The 20,531-nt window shown below is 45.2% G+C and overlaps 1 protein-coding gene across 2 annotated transcripts in view; it reads right to left on the bottom strand.

Annotated features, from left to right (window-relative positions):
• Nucleotides 1-4,764: 4,764 nt before the first annotated feature.
• Nucleotides 4,765-20,531, bottom strand: part of CRELD2 (CRELD disulfide isomerase 2) — a 65,195-nt gene continuing 49,428 nt past the window's right edge. Inside the window, exon 11 of one of the 2 annotated variants that reach the window (XM_075927885.1) lies at nt 4,765-4,803. In XM_075927885.1, the coding sequence (XP_075784000.1) occupies nt 4,780-4,803 (24 nt within the window). In that variant the 3' untranslated portion in view covers nt 4,765-4,779. Of the gene's footprint in view, nt 4,804-8,979; nt 9,490-20,531 lie in introns of those variants that run through there. The other variant, XM_075927874.1, reaches the window with a different exon arrangement.

Genomic DNA, 20,531 nt, shown 5'->3' with positions numbered 1-20,531 from the left:
AGTCTAGACACACCCTAACTGTGCAGTGTAGATGTAGCCTCAAGGAACAAAAGAAAAAACACTCAGTGTGCCTGCATTTCTCTCCTTCCTGGCTGGAGTAAGTGACCCAGGTTATGAGCTTCCCTTTTACCTCTGACAGTTAGGAAAGGGAACAGGAACAGCAAGAAACATCTTGACATGAATCTTGGGGGAGGGGGGAGCTTCAGCCCCCCCGTCCTCCCTAAATAGGGCTCCTGCATCCCCCACCTCCTCATCCTGCTAGTCTGAGCCCGCCAGTCCCCTGCCCTGAGTCCCTCCTCACCCCCCCAACCCTGACTCATACACCACCTCCCCCTCACACACACACCAGCCCCTTCCCTGACTCCTGCAATCTTCCTCATCCCCACCCCCTGCCCTGAGCCCTGTCCACACCTCCACTCACCACAACCTCTTGCCCTGAGCCCCTCCCCTGGGAGGCGAGGCATGCAATATGAGGTATCTGTAAGAAATTTAAGTTTCTTTCACCTCTGGCCATCAGTATGCAATTGGAGACCATTATAATGCATATGGCACAAAGGGGGCAATATCGGATTGCACAGGAGACCCTAGTTCTGGCAGGTGCTAACTTTTGAGTGTTTGACTTTCTAACCCTCATAATTTGTTTATAGTTTTCTAGGTTTCTAAAAATACAAAGTGAAAAACCAAACTCCGTCCTGTGGCATCATATTGACACCCACTTGTGTCAGCACCAGGGCTGGAACCATTCAGTGGGTGGTTGGCAAACTGCAGGCCACACGCAGCCCATGAGGGTGCTCCACTGGCCAGCCGGAAGACAGTTTGTTGATGCTGAGCATCTCTAGGCAGCAGTTTGCTGTTCCCAAGCTGTGGGATGTGGCGCAGACCACGGGGACAGGTTGGTCATTGCTCTCCACAGCTCCCATTGGCTGGGAGTAGGGAAGCACCGCCAGGGTGATCTGTGGCAGGCTGTGCCTGAGGATTCTCAACATCAATGTCAATTGATAACACTGATGATCACATTAATCTCCTCTCACACCTGCTTCCCGAGTTCACAGTCCCAATCTCCCACCCAGACAGTCTTAGTTTCCCTCTGCTCCTCAACCGATCTTAGTCTCCTCCGCATCTATTGGTTCCCAGTTTGCCCTTCTTTTCCCTTCCTAACATCCAGTCCCAGGCTCCTTGCCCAGTGAGGCTCCATTTTTTCCCATCCTTGGCTTCCAGGCGCAGACTCCTTGCCTAACCAGTGCCAGGCTCTCCATACAGCCGTTTCCCTTTCCCCCTACTAGCTTCCTTTCCCACCCTTCCTAAACTCTGGGCTCTTTTCACAATATTCTCCCCCATCTCTTATCCCCTCTGCCTTTGAATCAGGCAGCTTCCTCCTCCATGTTGGCTGGGAAGCATCATCATTGAGAGCACAGGGAAGAGAGACTCCTTGCTTTCATTTCAGATACCCATACCTGGGCCCAACACAGCCCTCTGTGGCCTAGAGCCACAACTGCAAGAAAAATCCTGCCCATCGTGAGCTGCAGCTTTCTCAGTGAAAACAGAATCTTTAGGGAATGTAGCTGCCAAAATCTCTACTAAGCATGTGCAAACTGTGAATTCTCAATGGCTTATTGTTTGGCCAAAGTCCACATGCTTTTCATGGGAACATCAAAAGGCACATCTCTGACACAAAAGTCAACCTCTAGCACCCCCCTCCTCTCTGACGTACTTCCCCTACCTCCAAATCTGAAGTCTCTGCTCCAAGCCATTGGTGTGCTTGAGCTTTTCAAAGAAAAGATACCCTGAATTTTGCAATGTGGGCAAAACGACACATTTTTATCCCTAGGCTGTTTTCAGAAACAGCTGAACCATTTTAATTAAAATTAAACTGAAACCTGAGGCAGACACCTGGCATGGATAATTTTAGCTCAAAGTTAAAATTTGTCAAAGTTATAAATCAATGAAAAGAGGTTCATATAATGGAAAAGGTCAGGTATGGCCTTTTCTACACTAGACTATTAAGTTGGTATAACCATTGGTCAGGGTTGTGAAAAATTCACACACCCTAAACAACATTCTTAAGCTGGCCCAGGTCCCCTCCTAGACAGCATGAGGTTAATGGTAGAATTCTTCCTTTGATCTAACTACCACCTCTCTCAGGGGCATAAATTAGCCATGCTGAAGGAGGGGTTCTCCCATAGATAGTGTCTACACAGAAGCAGTGCAACAACATAGCTCAGGCATCGACAAGGCTTAATACATCTCACTCACACAAACACTTCTGGAGGAAGAATATATCCTTTGAAATGTGTAATGACACTTAAGAGGCCATCATTGTGAGGTCTTGTCACTGCTGGAAGAGCTGCTTACACAAGGAAGGTCTAGTACATTCGAGCCCTGAACTTCAGTGCTGTTAGCATCTGAATTTGAAGAAATTTGTCACATAAAATACCTTTCTGCCAAGCACAGCAAACAGCTCTGGGGCAGGATTAGGGAAATAAATGATCATTTGCATTTCAGTGACAATGGAAGCATGTGTAACAAGTTACTATATACATTTTTGTCTGCAACATAAATTAGGCTCTGATGTTCTCGTACTCTTTGTTTGTAGAGAACAACTGATATTGGGGTAATTCCCCATTTTATGTGATATCTATTAACTCCCCTTTTCTGTAGTCCCACATCAGCTAATCTGTTTGGCTCTTTACTGCATCAGTTTAGAAAGAGAGAGAGAGAGAGACAGAGAGAGTTCCTTTCTTGGGAATATGCAATATTTCAATGTTCTTAAAATGAATAAATAGAATGCTGATGGTGGGGAGGTTAAAAGATCAAGTTGGCTTTAGGACGGAATTTTTATCAAACATCCTATACAGAATCCACGTAAATTCTTGGGTTCTTTGCTTTGGACTTCATGGCTAGGAATGTTGGGGAGATTCCCAAGCCCGAGGCATTCTTTCTGGGTGATGGATCAGGGGTATTGTCTCAGATTGGGGTGTCATTGGAGGAGGTTTTGGAACTGATTGATAGGCTTGGCAGTGGCGGGTCACCGGAACCGGATGGCATTCACCAGGGAGTTCTGGGGGAATTCAAGTGTGGAATTATGGAACTATTAACTGTGGTTTGTGGCCCATCCTTTGGATCAGCTTCTGTGCCTAATGACTGGAGGATGGCTAATGTGACACCTATATTTAGGAAGGGCTCTAGAGGTGACCCTGGCAGCTACAGACCAGTAAGTCTAACGTCAGTACCTAGCAAATTAGTTGAAACAACAGTGAAGAATAAAATCGTCAGACACATAGATGAACAAGATTTGTTGGGGTAAGGTCACAACATGGCTTCTGAGAAGAGAAGTCATGCCTTGCTAGTCTACTGGAGTTCTTTGAGGGAGTCGATGGGCATGTGGAGGGGGGAATCTAATGGATATATTATACTTAGTTTTCCAGAAAGCCTTTGGTGGGGTCACCTCACCAAAAACTCTTCAGTGGAATGATTTGTCATGGGATGGGAGGGAGGGTCCTCTCAGGGATTGATGACTGGTTCAAGGACAGGGAGTGGAAATTAATGATAGGTTTTCAGAGTGCAGAGAGGTAGTTAATAGTGTCTCTTGGGGGTCTGTACTGAGACCAATACTATTCAACCTGTTCGTAGATTATCTGGAGAGAGGGGTGCAAAATTTGCAGATGATACTAAACCACTCGATAATTAAGACCAAAGAGACTGTGAAGAGCTTCAAAAAGATCTCAGAAATGTTAGAATAGTGATAGAAATGTAGCCGTGTTAGTCTGGGGTAGTTGAAGCAAAATGCAGGACAATGTAGCACTTTAAAGACTAACATCTTGTTAGTCTTTAAAGTGCTACATTGTCCTGCATTTTGCTTCAGAAATGTTAGTGATTGGGCAACAAAATGGCAAATGCAATTTAATGTTGATAACTGTAAAGTAATGCACATTGGAAAAAAATAATTCCAACTATACATACAAAATGATGGGGATTAATTTAGCTATAACTACTCAAGAGAGAGATCTTGGAGTCACTATGCATAGTTCTCTGAAAACATCCACTCAATGTGCAACAGCCATCAAGAAACAAACAATGTTAGGAATCATTAAAAAGGGGATAGAGAATAAGACAGAGACTATCTTATTACCTCTACATAAATCCATGGTACGCCCACATCTTGAATACTGCATACAGATGCGAGCGCCTCATCTTAAAAAAAAAAAAAAAAAAAAAGATATATTGGCATTGGAAAAGGTTCAGAAAATGGCAACAAAAATGATTAGGGGTTTGGAACGGGTCCCATCTGAAGAAAGATTTAAAAGCCTGGGACTATTCAGCTTAGAAAAGAGGAGACTAAGGGGGGGATATGATAGAGGATTGTAAAATCATGACTGATGTGGAAAAAATGAATAAGGAAAAGTTATTTACTTGTTCCCATAAATTAAGAATTAGGGGTCACCAAATGAAACTAATAACTAGCAGGTTTAAAACAAACAAAAGGAAGTTTTTCTTCATGCAGTGCACAGTCAACCTGCGGAACTACTTGCCAGAGGATGCGGTGAAGACCAGGACTTTAACAGGGTTCAAAAAAGAACTAGATAAATTCATGGAGGTTAGGTGCATTAATGGCTATTAGCCAGGAAGGGTAGGAATGGTGTCCCTAGCCTCTGTTTGTCAGAGGCTGGAAATGGATGACAGGAGAGGGATCACTTGATGATTACCTGTTCTGTTCACTCCCTCTGGGACAACAGGATAGTGGGCTAGATGGACTTTTGGTCTGACCCAGTATGGCTGTTCTTATGTTCTTACATTCAAAGGCTCCTATAAGTAAGGAGAGAAAACATGTCACCGTGAGTCTAGTAGTGACTTTGCTATTACTATCTCATTTATTCAGAGTACTATAAAGATGAGTGCTAGAGAAAACCCTCACAACAAGAATTGTTTCTAAATGCCAGCCTGGTGTGGAGTTGAGGGAGAATGAGTCACTTTGCAGATCAAAAGGTCTGGGAACTGTTCGTATTTACAAGAGATGCGTATTCAAGATCTAAACTGAAAACACAGGAGTTCAAAGCAAGAACATCAAATACATCTGACCCAGCTGTAATATGACCTCAAGTGCCTTTACACTTTTTTCATGTCATGCCAAACCAAATTTCCATTTAAAAACAAATAACACCTTATTTGACTGGGATGAGACTTCATAAACAAGGTCAAGTTTCACCATGTTGCTTTGTAAAAGCTATATACGTGGTTTTCAGTTTTTCATTTCTTTATCCAGGTGCCTGAATATGTTACATCTGTTGCTTTTATCTCTAATTCCCACATGATCTACTTCCAAGCTATTGAAGATAGAAGTTTTGCAGATGCAATACACTCCTTGTTTAAACATGTGTTATATCACTATTATTTTCCTAAATTGCATTGTCCCTCAGGGGAAAAGTTGCACAGATCCTTAAAGAGCTATCAGATGGATACACTCAGCATAGCTTTGTTGGCTAATAATATTCCTGATCACTTTTTTATTACTGGAAGATTAAAGGGAAATCACTCAGAAATTAAATCAAACAAACTCATTTAATCATCTAATACAACAAGGTCTGGAATCTTCTATTTCTCAACTGGCACTGCATTAATGAAGAAGTGTGGATAATATGGCTTTCAAGCAGATATCAAAGCCAAGTTTTGTAACACTACTGCTTAGCCATGCACACTGTGAAGTAACTGTTGACAACTGAACTGTCCACCTATTTAAACTAGGACAGGATTCCACAACTGCATCTGAAGGGAAGATCAAAAAGTGAAAATGTGTAATGAAGGTGATGTTTTCTTAATGATTAAACACTGCTTTGTTTAACGATCAATTAGCAACATTTTCATGGCAAATGATTACATTCAAAGTGCTGTCTGTCTCTAGCCTTCTGAGGCCAGGTGCACACTGTGGGGGATAGGTTGTCTTAAGGTATGCAATTCCAGCTACGTAGAAAACATAGTCAAGCTGAGCTTCAGCACCATCCTCACAGTTGGAGGTCGATGAGAGAAATGCTAACAACTTAGGGTATCAGAATTTAGCATGAGTAACACTGAAATTGACACCCTAAGTTACTAGTAAAGGATACAGTGATGTGGAAGTTATTGAAATTTTAGCTTTCACTATTTCATTGAAATGATGATTGGGACTATTTCATGTTCTTCAGTAGGGATATGTAAAACTTAAGTCATTAAACTCAAAATCACATAAAATTCACTTAATTTAAGGTTTGGGACAAACTTAAATTGTCAGACCAAGTTCAAAGCTGAAAATCCTGGGCCAAGTTGCTGGTCAAGTTGGCTCGTTCTGTGTTCGGGGTGCTGAAACTACGCAAGGCATAGTGGATGCAAACACCTGAACCTATCTTAGAAAAAGTGGGGTACAAAACCCTTCTGTGAAGCAAGTTTTGAGTATTTATTCTTCAGTGAATTGCTTGCATGAATAATAGGATTGTATAGGGTGTCCCCGCTATCCATCTGTTCCGCACTAAAGTCGTTGATGCATGTAGGAACTGATGCGTTATAAGTCCTCTCATTCCCCTCTCGTAAATTGTGCAAAAAACCTCCCCAATTTGTGCTAATGGAAGTCAGCCGCAGGAAAAAAAATCCCTGCTTTAAGTTGTTTTGCTATAAATCCAAGTTTTTTGGACCATATCTTGGACTTATAGCAAGTACGGCCTGTGTTAAACTGAGCACCATTTTTAAGTGCATTTTCTGCACTAAGATGCCTGCTATGCAGGGAGCAGTAGCAGGTGGTTTCAGTTATCTTTGTGAGTTTATTTAACATGTTGGTGAAATAACTACACAAGACCCTAATTGTCTTCTGGAAGCTGTTTTTTGTTATGAAATCTCAGCGAGCATTGGATTAGATTAATGCTAAGAACAACCTTCCAGTGTAGGTTAATTACTTTGAAGTCTAAAAATGCCATGTGTATGCTTCTCTCCTTGCATATTTTCCCCAAATTTCTTTTCTAATGGAGTGGACTATTTTATATCATAGTTTCACCTAGCTGTAAGTGCAGGAAAAAGAGCAGGAGAATAACCAGGGCAGAAGGTAATTTCCTGTTCTGATTGGTCATTATTTATGAGTCACTAATGCATGACACATGTTTCTCATTTACTTAAGCTATCTCCATACTGTAACAACAAATAAATCAGATCTAGAACACATGGGCCTATTTCTGATCTCAGATGCATTCATATGGCTCACATTGGTTCTTAAGCCCGACTGACACATCTGGAATGCAAAAACTAGTGATAAATGCACCATCAAATCATAGTATCATAGGAATGTAGGACTGGAAGGGACCTCAAGAGATCATCTAGCCCATCCCGCTGCACTGAGGCAGGACCAAGTATACCTAATCCAACCCCAACAGGTGTTTTACTTGTGCTTAAAATCCTCCAAGAAAGGGGATTCCACAATTTCCCTTGGTAGCTATGGGTGGAGGCTGCCTGGCACCACCTGGTGCACAGCAGTGCCCGGACGCCAGCATGCCTCGCCGCATCCGGCGTCTGGACACCAGCGGGACTGGTGGGACCGCATCGTCCTGGAGCACTGGAGAGATCAACAGTGGACCCAGAACTTCAGGATGAAGGAGGACACCTTCCTGGAGCTCTGCGAGTGGCTCACCCCTGCTCTGTGGTGACGGGACACTTGCATGAGGCCCCCCATCCCGCTCCAGAAGCGTGTGGCCATGGCCCTGTGGAAGCTCTCCACGCCGGACAGCTACTGATCCGTTGGGAACCACTTTGCCGTGGGGAAATCCACCATCAGAGCAGTGCTCATGCAGGTATGGCACTCACCAGCCACTGGGCCGGGGAGGAAGGGAGGCTGCAAGGAGGGGATGGGCTGCCCCAGGGAAAATGGGGGGGGGAGGAGGCAAAAGTACCCCGCACTGGAGGGTTCGGTCTGTCCCGGCCGTATGACACGCCGCCCATGGCGGCCAGGATCGCAGCAGGGGTTGCTTCTGGGAGTGGGGTGTGGGGCAGTGCCAGGGAACAAACACTCCCAGCCACCCGGGTGCCTCAGTGATTCATGGTTTGGTGTGTCTTTCTGCAGGTGGTCAAGGCCATCAACAGGGTGCTGCTCCGCAGGGTGGTCTGCCTCACCGACCCGGATGCAGTTATCTAGGGGTTCGGTGCCCTCGGCTTCCCCAACTGCGGGGGAGGAGGGTGGCAATCGACGGGACGCACATGCCCATCTGTGCCCCGGAACACCAGGCCTCTCAGTATATCAACCGCAAGGGGAACTTCTCCGTCATCCTACAGGCTGTGTGTGACCACCGGGGCCAGTTCATTAATGTGGGCTGGTCCGGCAAGGCACAAAATGCCAGGGTGTTCCAGAACTCCTCCGTGTGCCAGAAGCTGCACGACGGGGCCTTCTTCCCCGACCACCACATCAAGGCCGGGGATGTGGACATGCCTGTCTGCCTGGTGGTGGATGCTGCCTACCCCCTACAGCCCTGGCTAATGAAGCCCTACACAGGACATCTCAACCCATCCCAGCAGGCCTTCGATGCCAAGCTCAGCAGGGCCTGCATCGTGGTCGAGGGGGTCTTCGGATGTCTGAAATCCCAATTCCGGTGCCTCCTCATCCGCCTTGACCTCGCTGAGCACAATATCCTTCCCATGGTGGCAGCATGTTGTGTGCTGCACAATTTATGTGAGCGGAAGGTGGAGGCTTTCCTGCCAGCCTGGATGGCTGAGGCAGAAAATTTGGCTGGCCAGTACACATAGCCCCGCACCGCCGCCATCTAGGTGGCCCAGCAGGGGGCCATCCAGATCCAGGAAGCCCTGCAGGAGAGCTTCCTGATGGAGAAGGACTAAACGCTCCCTACATGCCCCACTGGGGCCTTCTTCCACCTTCCCCTCCTTCCCCTTTCCCCTCCCTAACCCCCCTTCTTACTGTCAAAGAAACACACCTGTTCTGTCAAAAAAAAAAATCTCTTTATTTTACATAACTGGGGTGGGGGGAGGGAGGAATTAGGTTGGTAGAGGGGAGGGGGAAACCTGGGAGGAGGGAGCTGGAAGGGGGAGGAAGAGGAGAAAGGGAAGGGAAAGCTCAGGGTTTGGGGTCTTCCTGGCTCTCCCGTCTCGCAGCACTGCGGGTGCGGGGGCGTGGGAGGGGGGGAGGGATGGAGTGTAGGGGGGGCAGGAGGGACAGGGGTGTGGAGGAAGTGGGAGGGGGAGCGAGAGCTGGGACAGCCGCAGGGGCTGGCACAGGAGGAAGCAGGAACCTGTCCACCAGGGTCTGGAGGTGACCTCAGAGGGCACGGCCCTGACCCTCCAGCGCCTCCAAGCTCTGCTGCCACAGACGCAGGTCCTCACGGACCCTGTGCTCCTGGGTGCGGAGCTGCTGCCCCAGTAGCCGCAGGTGCCGCCCCTGGCAGTCCTCCAGGCTCCTGGTGCGCCTGCTGGCCCAGGTGCTGATGGCTGGTGCAGGCAGGGTGGTGCACCCTGCAGTCCCAGGTGCTGCTGCTATGGTGAAACAAGAGCAGTGGTCACTTCTCCCAGTGGACACAGTGGGTGAAACCCAGCCCCCCTCTGCAAGGTGAGGTCGGCGTATGGGGAACAGGCCAGGGCCCCTGCACGACACCCAGCTGCTGCTCCATGATGGGCAAGGCCCAAGCGCATGGTCCATGGGTGCCCCATCCATCCCACGCCTCCCATACACATAAGGGGAGCATGATGGCACTCACATGTGGAACCCTCCCCAGCCTCAGATGACACAGCAGATGTGTTCTGTGGGATGCCTCAGGGGTGCTGGGTCTCAGGCAGGCTCCCTACATGCTCCTGGCTCTCGGTGTCCTCCTCTTCCTCCGTTTCTGCCCCGGGGTTGATCACCACCCGGGGGGCATGGACTGCATGAGCCCCCAGGATGTGGTCCAGGGCCTCAAAGTGAGGGCAGGCCTCTGGATCGGCCCCTGGTTGGGAGGCCCTGGAGTAGGCCTGCTGCAGGTCCTTTATTTTACAGCGGACCTACTCCTGGGTCCGCATGTGGCCTCTGGTGACCAGGCTGACAGCCATGCAGCTGTAGACAGCCACATTCCTGTGCCTAGTGCAGAGATCATGGACATTGGAGGCCCCCCCCAAACCTCAATGAGGTCCACGATCTTCTCACTAGACCCCATCTTTTGCAGCCCCGGGCAGGCTCCTGAGAGCCGCCAGCCTGGTCCTGGGAAGAGGCGGAGGGCTGGGTGGCAGCGGGTGGCTGGCTCATCCTGTGCCAGGGTGCAGGGTCTGCTGGCTGGGTGCTGGCAGGCTTGCAACTGGCACAGGCACCATGAGCAGACCGTGCCCCTTTAAGGTCTCCAGGGCTGGGAGGGGGGCAGAAGAGTTTTCCTGGTTTGGCCCAGAGTGGCCACCAGGGCAACCTGGGAAGGGCTAGCCTCCAGCTAGTTCGAATTAAGTGGCTACACAGCCCTTAATTCGAACTAGGTGTTGCTCCTTGTAGAATGAGGTTTTCCTAGTTCGAATTAAGCGCTCCGCTAGTTCGAATTAAATTTGAAATAGCGGTTTGCATGTGTAGCCCCTATTAAAGTTAATTCGAACTAACAGCTGTTAGTTTGAATTAACTTTGTAGTGTAAACATACCCTTAGAAGACATTTAGGGATAAATTAGAGCTAAATAATAGCACAGGACACTGAGAGCCCGTGCTGGTGGCTTACACAAATTTTAAGGGACTGCAGGAAGTGTGGCCACACCCATGATAAAGCGACGTCCAGCTAACTAAAATCATGACAGACCATGGATGCTGGACTAGGGGGGCACAACCAGTATATATTTCACAATTAATTATGTAGCATTTCAATGACTGAAACCCTTTAGAGGTAGACTCAACAGTGAGCTTTATGAAAGGTCCTAAAAAGCAACCTTCTTACATCACCATTTGTACATGCATAACAAGTTTTGCTGAGCCCTTTCAAACTCTATGTTGACTTTTGAAGATTGGGCTATAATTCATTGAGGAACACAGTGTGTTGGTTACATTGCAATATATAATGTAATAATGCAACTCTTTGGAACTGGCTTGATAACTACAGGGTTTTGATAACATATTTAAGTGTATTATGCCTGAAGTTCTACTGTAATATATAACAATTTAATTTATAAAGAGATACAAATAATCATTTCTAACTATTAATTAATACCAACTATGTCACTTAAAGATAATGGAGAGTCACATTCAGTAAGTACAATTTGCTGTTTTACATTCAGTAACTATAATTTGCTGTTTTAACACACTTACCAAAGTTAAATATAGTATAAAAATAGCATCTTACAATGTGAAATAATCATTTCATCAAAGGACAGACCATATGAGAAACAGCATACTATTTATTAGTGGTGTAAAGCAAGACAAACTATTGTGCTTTTTTACTTTTGGATCCATTAAATTCCCCTATCATGCAACACTTACACACATACACGTTTACTAAACAGTTTTTTCTGTGTCAGACTATAAGGATGTGGATAAATAGAATTATAGGTGCATTAAACTTTTTACAACTGTTTAATTGAAGGAGTCTACTAAGCCATTGACTGATTCAATTGAGGGTTTTTTTTGTAATTTTTTAAAATAAATGGATGAATTGTGGGCTTGATTTTCCAGTGGATTAAATCAGGATATTTCCACTGAAGTCAAGTAAGTGTAATCCATTTACATCAGCTGAGCTTCTGGCCTTATATTTCTGGTTATCATCACAATAAATTGATGTAGGCCCATCTAGGATAGCAGACACATTGAGATTGGAAACTGGAAACTCTTGGTTGTGCCGCTGATGTGAATTTGATGTACAAATAACTGTGGAGATAGTAAGTTACCCCTGGGCTATTGCTCTCTAATATAATCATTACTTGCAGCTAGTACTGTGCCACTTAAGCAGATACAATATACAATTCCCTTGCTCCTTATGTTACCTAGACTGCCTTTGCTGGACTTACAAAGTGGTGGCCTAAACTCCCACTCATCCAGTGTGTCAACACAGCAAAGGTCCAGGACTAAAACCTTAAGGGAGAGTGTGCACTCAGTGATGAGTCAGTGTACAATGCCAAGAATGATGGATAAGATTTTATGTTGCAACTTGCTGTTGATAATTGCAGCCATTAGCTGAGCTGTTGCAGCACCACCTACTGCGGCGGTACAGGTCTAACAATCGAATCTCTTCAGAGGGGTATCCCAGTTAGTCTGTAACAGGAAAAACTTAAAAAACAACATGTTTTGTCAGTCTTTAAGTGCTACTAGTCTATTTGCTGTTTTTTAACCAAATTCTCTGTTAATCTTCTGCCTTTTCTATTGTTTGTTGCTAGGATAACTTGTAAGTAAAATTATGTGGGTTTTATCTTAGGTATTCAATGCCTCCATAAGAACCATTATTTACATTTTTCTTCCTGGAGGCAATCAAGGTAGACCCCCAAATATATACAGTGCTTGGGCTGGTGGAGACACTAATAACTATAAATATTCAATCATGGGAGATCTGCTGCAAAGGGGTGACCAGAGGATTCCCACTTAATATTCTGTCAGCTGGGATCTGAAGGATGTCCCTTCTCCTTAATGACATAAGACATTATCCTTCCTAAGAGTTATCAGGAAGGTGAAAGCTCAATTGGAATTGCAGGTAGCAAGGGATGTGAAGGGTAACAAGAAAGGTTTCTACAGGCATGTTAGCAATAAGAGGGACATGAGGGAGGTAACCTAATGACAGATGATGTGGGGAAAGCTGAAGTACTCAATGCTTTCTTTGCCTCTGTATTCACGGACAAGTTCAGCTCCCAGACAAATGCACTAGGCAATGCAGTATGGGAAGGAGATGGACAGCCCTTGATGAGGAAAGCACTAGTTAGAAACTATTTAGAAAAGCTAAACATACACAAATCCATGGGCCCTGATTTAATGTATTTGAGGGTGCTGACGGAGTTGGCAAATGTCATTGCGGAGCCTGTGGGCATTATCTTTGAAAACTCGTAGAGACTGGGAGAGCTCCAGGATGATTGGAAAAAGACAAACGTGGTGGCCATCTTTAAAAAAGGGAAGAAGAACAATCCAGGGAACTACAAACTAGTCAGCCTTACCTCAGTCTCCGGAAAAATCATGGAGGGGATCATCAAGGAATCCATTTTGAAGCACTTGGAAGAGGGGAAAGTGATCAGGAATAGTCAACATGGATTCATGAAGGGCAAGTCATGCCTGACCAATCTGATTATGATGAGGTAACTGGCTCTGTAGATATGGGAAAGTCAGTGGATGTGATATACCTTGACTTTAGCAAAGCTTTTGATACGGTCTCCCACAATATTCTTGCCAGCAAGTTAAGGGAATGTGGATTGGAAAAATGGACTGTAAGATGGATAGAAAACTGGCTAGACTGTTGGGCCCAACAGGTAGTGATCAATGGCTCGATGTCAGGCTGGAGGTCAGTTTCTAGCGGAGTGCCCCAAGGATCTGTTCTTGGACCTGTTTTGTTCAACATCTTTATTAATGACCTGGATCAGGGGAGAGATTGCACTCTCAGCAAGTTTGCAGATGACACTAAGCTAAGGGGAGAGGTAGATACGCTGGAGGGCAGGGAGAGGGTCCAGAGTGACCTGGACAGATTAGAGGATTGGGCCAAAAGAAAACTGATGAAGTTCAACAAGGACAAGTGTAGAGTCCTGCACTTGGGACGGAAGAATCCCAAGCATTGTTACAGGCTGGGGACTGACTGCAGTTCTGCAGAAAAAGACCTGGAGATTACAGAGGATGAGAAGCTGGATATGAGTCAGCAGTGTGCCCTTGTAGCCAAGAAGGCTAATGGCATATTAGGGTGCATTAGAAGGAGCATTGCCAGCAGATCCAGAGAAGGGATTATTCCCCTTTATTCAGCTCTGGTGAGGTCACATCTGGAATATTTTGTCCAGTTCGGGTCCCCCCACTATAAAAAGGAGAGGGTCCAACAGAGGGTGACCAAAATGACTAGGGGGCTGGAGCGCATGACCTATGAGAAGAGACTGAGGGATTTGGATTTATTTAGTCTGCAGAAGAGAAGAGTGAGGGGGCATTTGATAGCAGCCTTCAACTTCCTGAAGGAAGGTTCCAAAGTGGATGGAGAGAGGCTGTTCACAATAGTGACGGATGGCAGAACAAGGAGCAATAGTCTCAAGTTATAGTGGGAGAGGTCTAGGTTGGATATTAGGGAAAACTATTTCACAAGGGCTATGTCTAGACTGCAGGCTTCTTTCGAAAGAGCCTCTTTCAAAAGATCGCGTCTAGACTGCAGGCGGATCTTTCGAAAGAGAAATCCGCTTTTTCGAAAGAGAGCACCCAGCGAGTCTGGATGCTCTCTTTCGAAGACGGCCTCTTTAAATTGAAGAACGCCTTCTTTCGAAAGAGGAACTTTCGAAAGAAGGCGTTCTTCCTCGTGAAACGAGGTTTACCGCCATCGAAAGAAAAGCCGCGTTCTTTCGAAATAATTTCGAAAGAACGCGGCTTGAGTCTGGATGCAGGGGAAGTTTGTTCGGGAAAAGGCTACTTTTCCCGAAAAAACCCCTGAGTCTGGACACGGCCTAGGAGGGTGGTGAAGCACTGGAATGGGTTACCTAGGGAGGTGGTGGAATCTCCATCCTAGAGGTTTTTAAGTCTCGGCTTGACAAAGCCCTGGCTGGGTTGATTTAATTGGGATTGGTCCTGCCTTGGGCAGAGGGCTGGACTTGATGACTTTCTGAGGTCTCTTCCAGCTCTATGATTCTATCCAGGCAACAGGAAAGAGTTGTCTGATCCTTGGGAAGGAAAGGGGATTTATATAAGTACCTGTATTAGGTGTGACAATCTAAAGTCTCCACTCAGCTGCCCCCTAAATGTATAGGTCCTAAGCTTTCAGAGTAAAAGTTCTCTAGATACCTGTGTGTGAACACCTATCTATCTCACTTATGGCCTACAACGATCCATGTACCAGGGAAAATTAGGCATTCATCTGCCTGTCTCATCTATGGAGCCTGATCTAGAAGGTGTGTTTAAAAGCCACCATGCCACTCAAGTCTTATTCAAAAGATAGGAGCTAGCAATGATGCCCACCTTATGACTTTTAGCTAAGTGGTTAGAGCACTCTTTAGGAGGTGGGACACTCCAGTTTAAATTTCCTTTCAGGTATAGGAGGAGAAAACATTTGCACCTCTCAGGAGAGTTCTCCTGCCACTAAACTATGAAATATACTGCTGTGGGACTCCCTCAGTCTCTCCTGTTGATGCTGTTCTGCTGTGCATAACAAATTTAGGAACCCTTGACCCAGAGAGAAAGAGACTAACTCTGTAACCCTGTAGTTAGATCTTCATCCGGGACACCTGATTCTCAGGATCCAGTCCCCTACTCCAATGACTCTTTAGGTATATAAAATGGAACAGCTTCAACAGGAGGGGTTGTCCCATACTCAGGAGTTAGAACCGTCGTATGGGAGCAGGAGACTCCCTTTGAACCCTGGTAACATCCCAGGTGAGAGTTCTAACAACTGGGTTAAATTACGGGATGGGCTCCTTTGCTTCCTCCAGCCGTTTGTGTGGAGTGCAGCAAGCACTTCTTCACTCATTCTCATTTGCCAAATTTCAAAATAAGCTATTTTGAGTTTAGGGTGCTGTGTAGATGCACCCTGAGACACATAATGCCTTGTGGTTCTGGGACTTTCTGCTTTTCAGTTGCCTGTATCAAACTAATAAACATGTAGTCATTAATAATATATATTTTAATAACTCTACCACTATTAATTATATCTATTAGACCTTAGATAGAGATGATTTTCAAACTGCTATTCTTTCTATTCCAATTCCAGAAGATCAATATTTTATTAATGAAGTGTATTTGGTTCTTTTATTTATATATATATATATATATATATATATATATATATATAAGGGGGGGAGAGAGAGAGATTAGATATATTTATGTACAAATATAGTATTGCAACTTGGGGAAGATAAAACCATCAAAGTTCTTACGTGTTTTTGACTTGTTTCAGCAAACTTTTCCTTAATATGAATTAATTATAGCTTTGATCTGGTTCACTTCCATGTTTTTGTCATTAACCAGTTTAAATAGATTTATTTCCACAAGTACGAAAGAGATAAGCCCTGTGCATTAATCAGATCTCCATATCTAGAGTTTTTAAAGTTGCAAGCGTCTATGAAGCACTAGATTCTGCTACCTTTACTCACTTTGGTGGAGTTCACTCTTGTGCACTATTTTGAGAACTTCAGAGATGCTTAGGCTCTGCTGGCCCTCCAGACAGGCATGAGCAGTGCCTTACTGCATGAGTAGTTTTATTACTTTCAGTAGAACCAGCAGCCTACTAAGGATGGAGAAACTGGATCTTGCTATGTGGAGGGGAAGACATGTTCTGGTTCACAGTTATTGTAAGGAAATGAAATTTGCTTTGTTAGAAGGGGAACAGACAAAAGTGTATTAAAAGTAAGTATTTCATCTCTCTTGATGTCTTCAAGCAAACTAGTTTACAGTGGGCTTTGCAGAAAAGCATACCTTGATCAGACATGCAGAAGGTGAACAAAAATTAAGTGTTTCCCATTTCCTCTTCAGTGCAATGTACAAATAGCAGCTGAAATAATCTTTGTCAAATCTTAAAGAAATGCAGACATCTTCATGTAAACAGAAGCTGTTTGCCAGGCTGCAGGGGAAACCTCATTTCACAGAAACTACTAAGAAGAAACCACCCTATTGGTCTATCACATTTTTCTTCACACAGGAACATTTTTAGAAGCGATGTAAATTTGGTCAAAAAATTAAACTGATTCAGACAATGCTGTTTTCAGAGACATTTCACTCTAGCTACTAAAGATATTTTGCTTTAAATGCATTGTTCAGGAAACAATGAACATAATAAAAACAGAAAGCTCTGTGATCATTAAAAACACCTGTCACCTGGCAAAGCAGGGATACACTCATATAAAGGAAAAGGCAAAAGCATAGGCAGCATGAAAGACAACTTTCAATCTATCATTGATAGTGGAAGTCCCTGAGTGCATTAAGAGCAGCAAATTCTATTAAAAGGAGCTCAGACATCTGAAAAGGGGTATCAGTTGCATTGAAAATCTGAAAGATACACAATAGAATGGAAGAGTTCAGTATACTCCATTGCTAGTATGTCCTGAGTGGTCTCAGAGTAAAAAGGATAAATTCCATAAGCTATCATAAAATCCATACATTTCAAAGAATAAAATCCTCACATACACTGGCAACAGCCAGAAATATCTGAGACAACTATCAAAGGATACATGCAAAGAAAAATAAGGCATGGATGACTGGATCTCTTGAGTAGTGTATTGGAAAAATAAAGCACCTTTCTGTTTTCATCTGTTATGGTGAAAGAGGTTCTCCTTGCAGTAGCTATGGCAGGCCAGGCAGGGGTAGGGGTGAGTGCAATACTCCTGCTTCCACAAAGCTTTTGTTTCCAGCCTCTAGTGCCAGTGGCATGGGAACATTTTTAAAAGTGTGGTTGCTGAGCCCCGTTGTTCCTTCCCCTTGCCCCTATCCACCTGCACCCCCATCTGAAGCCAAGAACAATATCCATGTAGACGCCCCTGACTGGGGCAGAAGAAGCAATACAATAGTACCTGTAAGAAATTTTAAGTGTGGGGGAAGGAGGAGGAGTGTGGGGGTGCAGAGTCAGAGGAGCTGGGACGTGAGAGGGTGTAGGAGTCAAGGGATGTGTGTGGGAGCTGAAGGAGTGAGGGCAGGAGCCTGGGGATGTGTGTGGGAGCAGAAGGAATCAGGACAGGGGGCTAAGGGAGGTGCAGGAGTCAGGGGAAGGGCCTGGGAGAGATGCAGAAGTCAGGGCAGGTCTGTGGGTTGCAGTAGTCAGGGTAGGGGGCTAGAGGAACCGGGGGATGCAGGAGTCAGGACAGGGGACTGGAAGTGGGGGAAGAGTGTGGGTGGGGCCCTGAGGCCGGGTTACCTTACCTAGCAGATGGACGGGTCCTTGCCCCGATGCTCCTATTTGCTGCCGCTGCCACAACGGAGCTCTGGGCTGGCTGTGTGGGAACCCTGTTGCCGGGAAACCAGCAGTGGAGCGAGAGACCCTCTGGCCTGCTGCTCCCTTACCCTGGCTTCTTCCAGCTCAGAACATGGATGGCACATGCACTGTCCAGAATCCACTGAGGGGCAGCAGGACAGGTGCAGACAGACTAGTAGACCAGTTGGAGGCTCGCTCCCAGCTGGGCCCTTTAGCCTGCCTGCCTCACCTGGCTGTGCATGCTGGATCTTCAGCACCAGCCTCAGCAGGAGCCCCACTGGAAGAGTGCAACGCAAGCCATGTTGCCCGCCAGCAGGTTCTCAGTGGAATGTCCCAGCCAACTCTCAGTGACGCGCAGCCAGCTCTTGCTAGAGCAGCTCACCGGGGCTCACTGCCTTACTTTCACCACAGTACAAGGGTTACTATAAAGATAAAAATGCCCACACTGGGTCAGACCAATGGTCCATTTAGCTCTGTAACCTGCCTTCAGTCAGTAGCCAATGGGAGATACTTCAAAGGGAATGGATAGAACAAGGCAATTATCAGGTGATCCATCTCCTGTCATCTAGCATCTGGCATCAGGGGCTTATAAATAACACCATGACCAACTAAATTGAATTCTTGAGCTTTGAAAATTTTTGAATTTTCATAAAAGGCAAAAGATTTATACGATCTGAAGAGAAACCAGTATTACACTACATTTTTACCCTGCATTTAAAACTAGCTCTAATGATCAACATAGAGGTCTTAGGCCACCATAACATGAGGCTCACTAGTTACATCTGCACCAAATTTCCTTGCTTAAGCTTTGTCTTCACTTAACAGAAGATCAGCACTGCAGAGATCAATCTCCCGTGGATTGATTTAGACGGTCTAATAATGACATGCTAAATTGACTGCTGAGCATACCCTCATTGACTTCAGTACTCCACCGAGTCCCTAGGAGGAAGGGAAGAAATGCTCCCATTGACTCCCCACAGTGGAGACACCTCAATAAGTCAAACTAAGGTATGTTGACTCCAGCTACATTATTCATATAGCTGGAGTTGCATACCTTAGTTCAACTTTGCCTCCTAATATAGATCTGGACTTAGGCTCTTCAAAAGTTCTTTGATTTATTTCCTTTTCCTGGACCTCATGTTTCTGGTAGTTCTATTCATTGGTAGCCCAGCAACCAGCAAAAAACTTTTTATTTCCCTGTTTGCACCTTTTAGTTAAACTGATTCTACTTGGTGTTTAGAAAAGGACAATTTAAAATCCATGTAATTAAATACATGCAAAATGCTTTTTAATAGACCTAACCTAGTTTATTCTGATGTAGCTGAAATCACTGAAGGGCTACACTGCAGGGGGTTTTTTCCACTTGTTTTTTCGGAAGAGAAAAACCTGTCTATACAGGGCCAAATGTGGAAAAAACCTCCTCTTTCAGAAGATCCCTTATTCCTCATAAAATGAGGAATACAGGGATGCCTAAAGAACGCACACACTTTTTTGGAAACAGTTTTGAAAAAGCAGACGTGTTCCCTGGATGTGGCAGAGTCCAAACAAATTGCAGATAAACTGAAATAAATTATACTTCAAGAGTATTCATATAGGGGTTTGCTCCTTTTTAGAGAAAAAAGAAAATAATAAAAAAGACAGGAAGTTGCAACTGGCAAAAGAAATAAAGAAAGAATCCTCTCTTTTCCCACTCTATTATTATCCTATTCTCTCACACTCCTAATGTCCCACTCCCCTCCCAAAAAAGGAAGGAAAAAAAAAAAAAAGCAGAATGAGAATTGAATCTCTGTGGTGGAAAAAATCCAAACAAACTTTTAACAAGACAGATCACTCTGTTGCATTACGGTTATGACAAAGCCTTTTTGTTTAAATAGGAAAGCAAATCCCTCACTCCTCTCTGAAAGCTCACTCACCCCAGCAAGTTGGAATTCATAGCCTGAGGGGGATAATGAGGTAACTTTTGTGTAACTCTTCTGCCAGCCAGAGTTGGAAGCAACAAGTGCAGGGTTCAGTAGGCAGAGGTTCCCCTTCAACACAAAAACAGTTGAAGGTCCCACCCAGTGACCCAGGACAATTACACACCACCCCCTGGTGCCTCTAAGAGGCAATACTTCCCCTCTCACAAGTACAGAGTCTGAGTATAGCAAAAAACTTTAAAAACAAGGAGGGATGTAACTCAGCATTAATTAGGAGAAGCACTGCAAACAGGATTCATAAATAGAAACCATGAGCAAAAGGTCCACTCCCGAGTAAACTGAGCCGTGTCCTTTTCCCCTCAGGGACTTAAGTCCAGCAACCCAACAATCCTTTTAACATGTCCATCCTCTCTGAACCCCACTCACAGTTGCCATTGTTGGATAGTTCAGTTCAGATCCAGAGTTCAGAGGTGCAGCTACACAATTCACCTCCCACCTTGGGTGGAGGTGGAAGGAGGCACTTAACACACACTGCTGCTCCAGCACTCACTCACCACCCCTCTCTACCACCCACCCTGCTGGATGTCTTCAGGACACTATCCAAAAGCA

Source organism: Pelodiscus sinensis, chromosome 1, assembly GCF_049634645.1.
Source record: "Pelodiscus sinensis isolate JC-2024 chromosome 1, ASM4963464v1, whole genome shotgun sequence".
Lineage (NCBI taxonomy): Eukaryota > Metazoa > Chordata > Testudines > Trionychidae > Pelodiscus > Pelodiscus sinensis.
The sequence above is the reverse complement of the archived record's forward strand: the minus strand, read 5'-3'. Positions and strand labels throughout refer to the sequence as shown.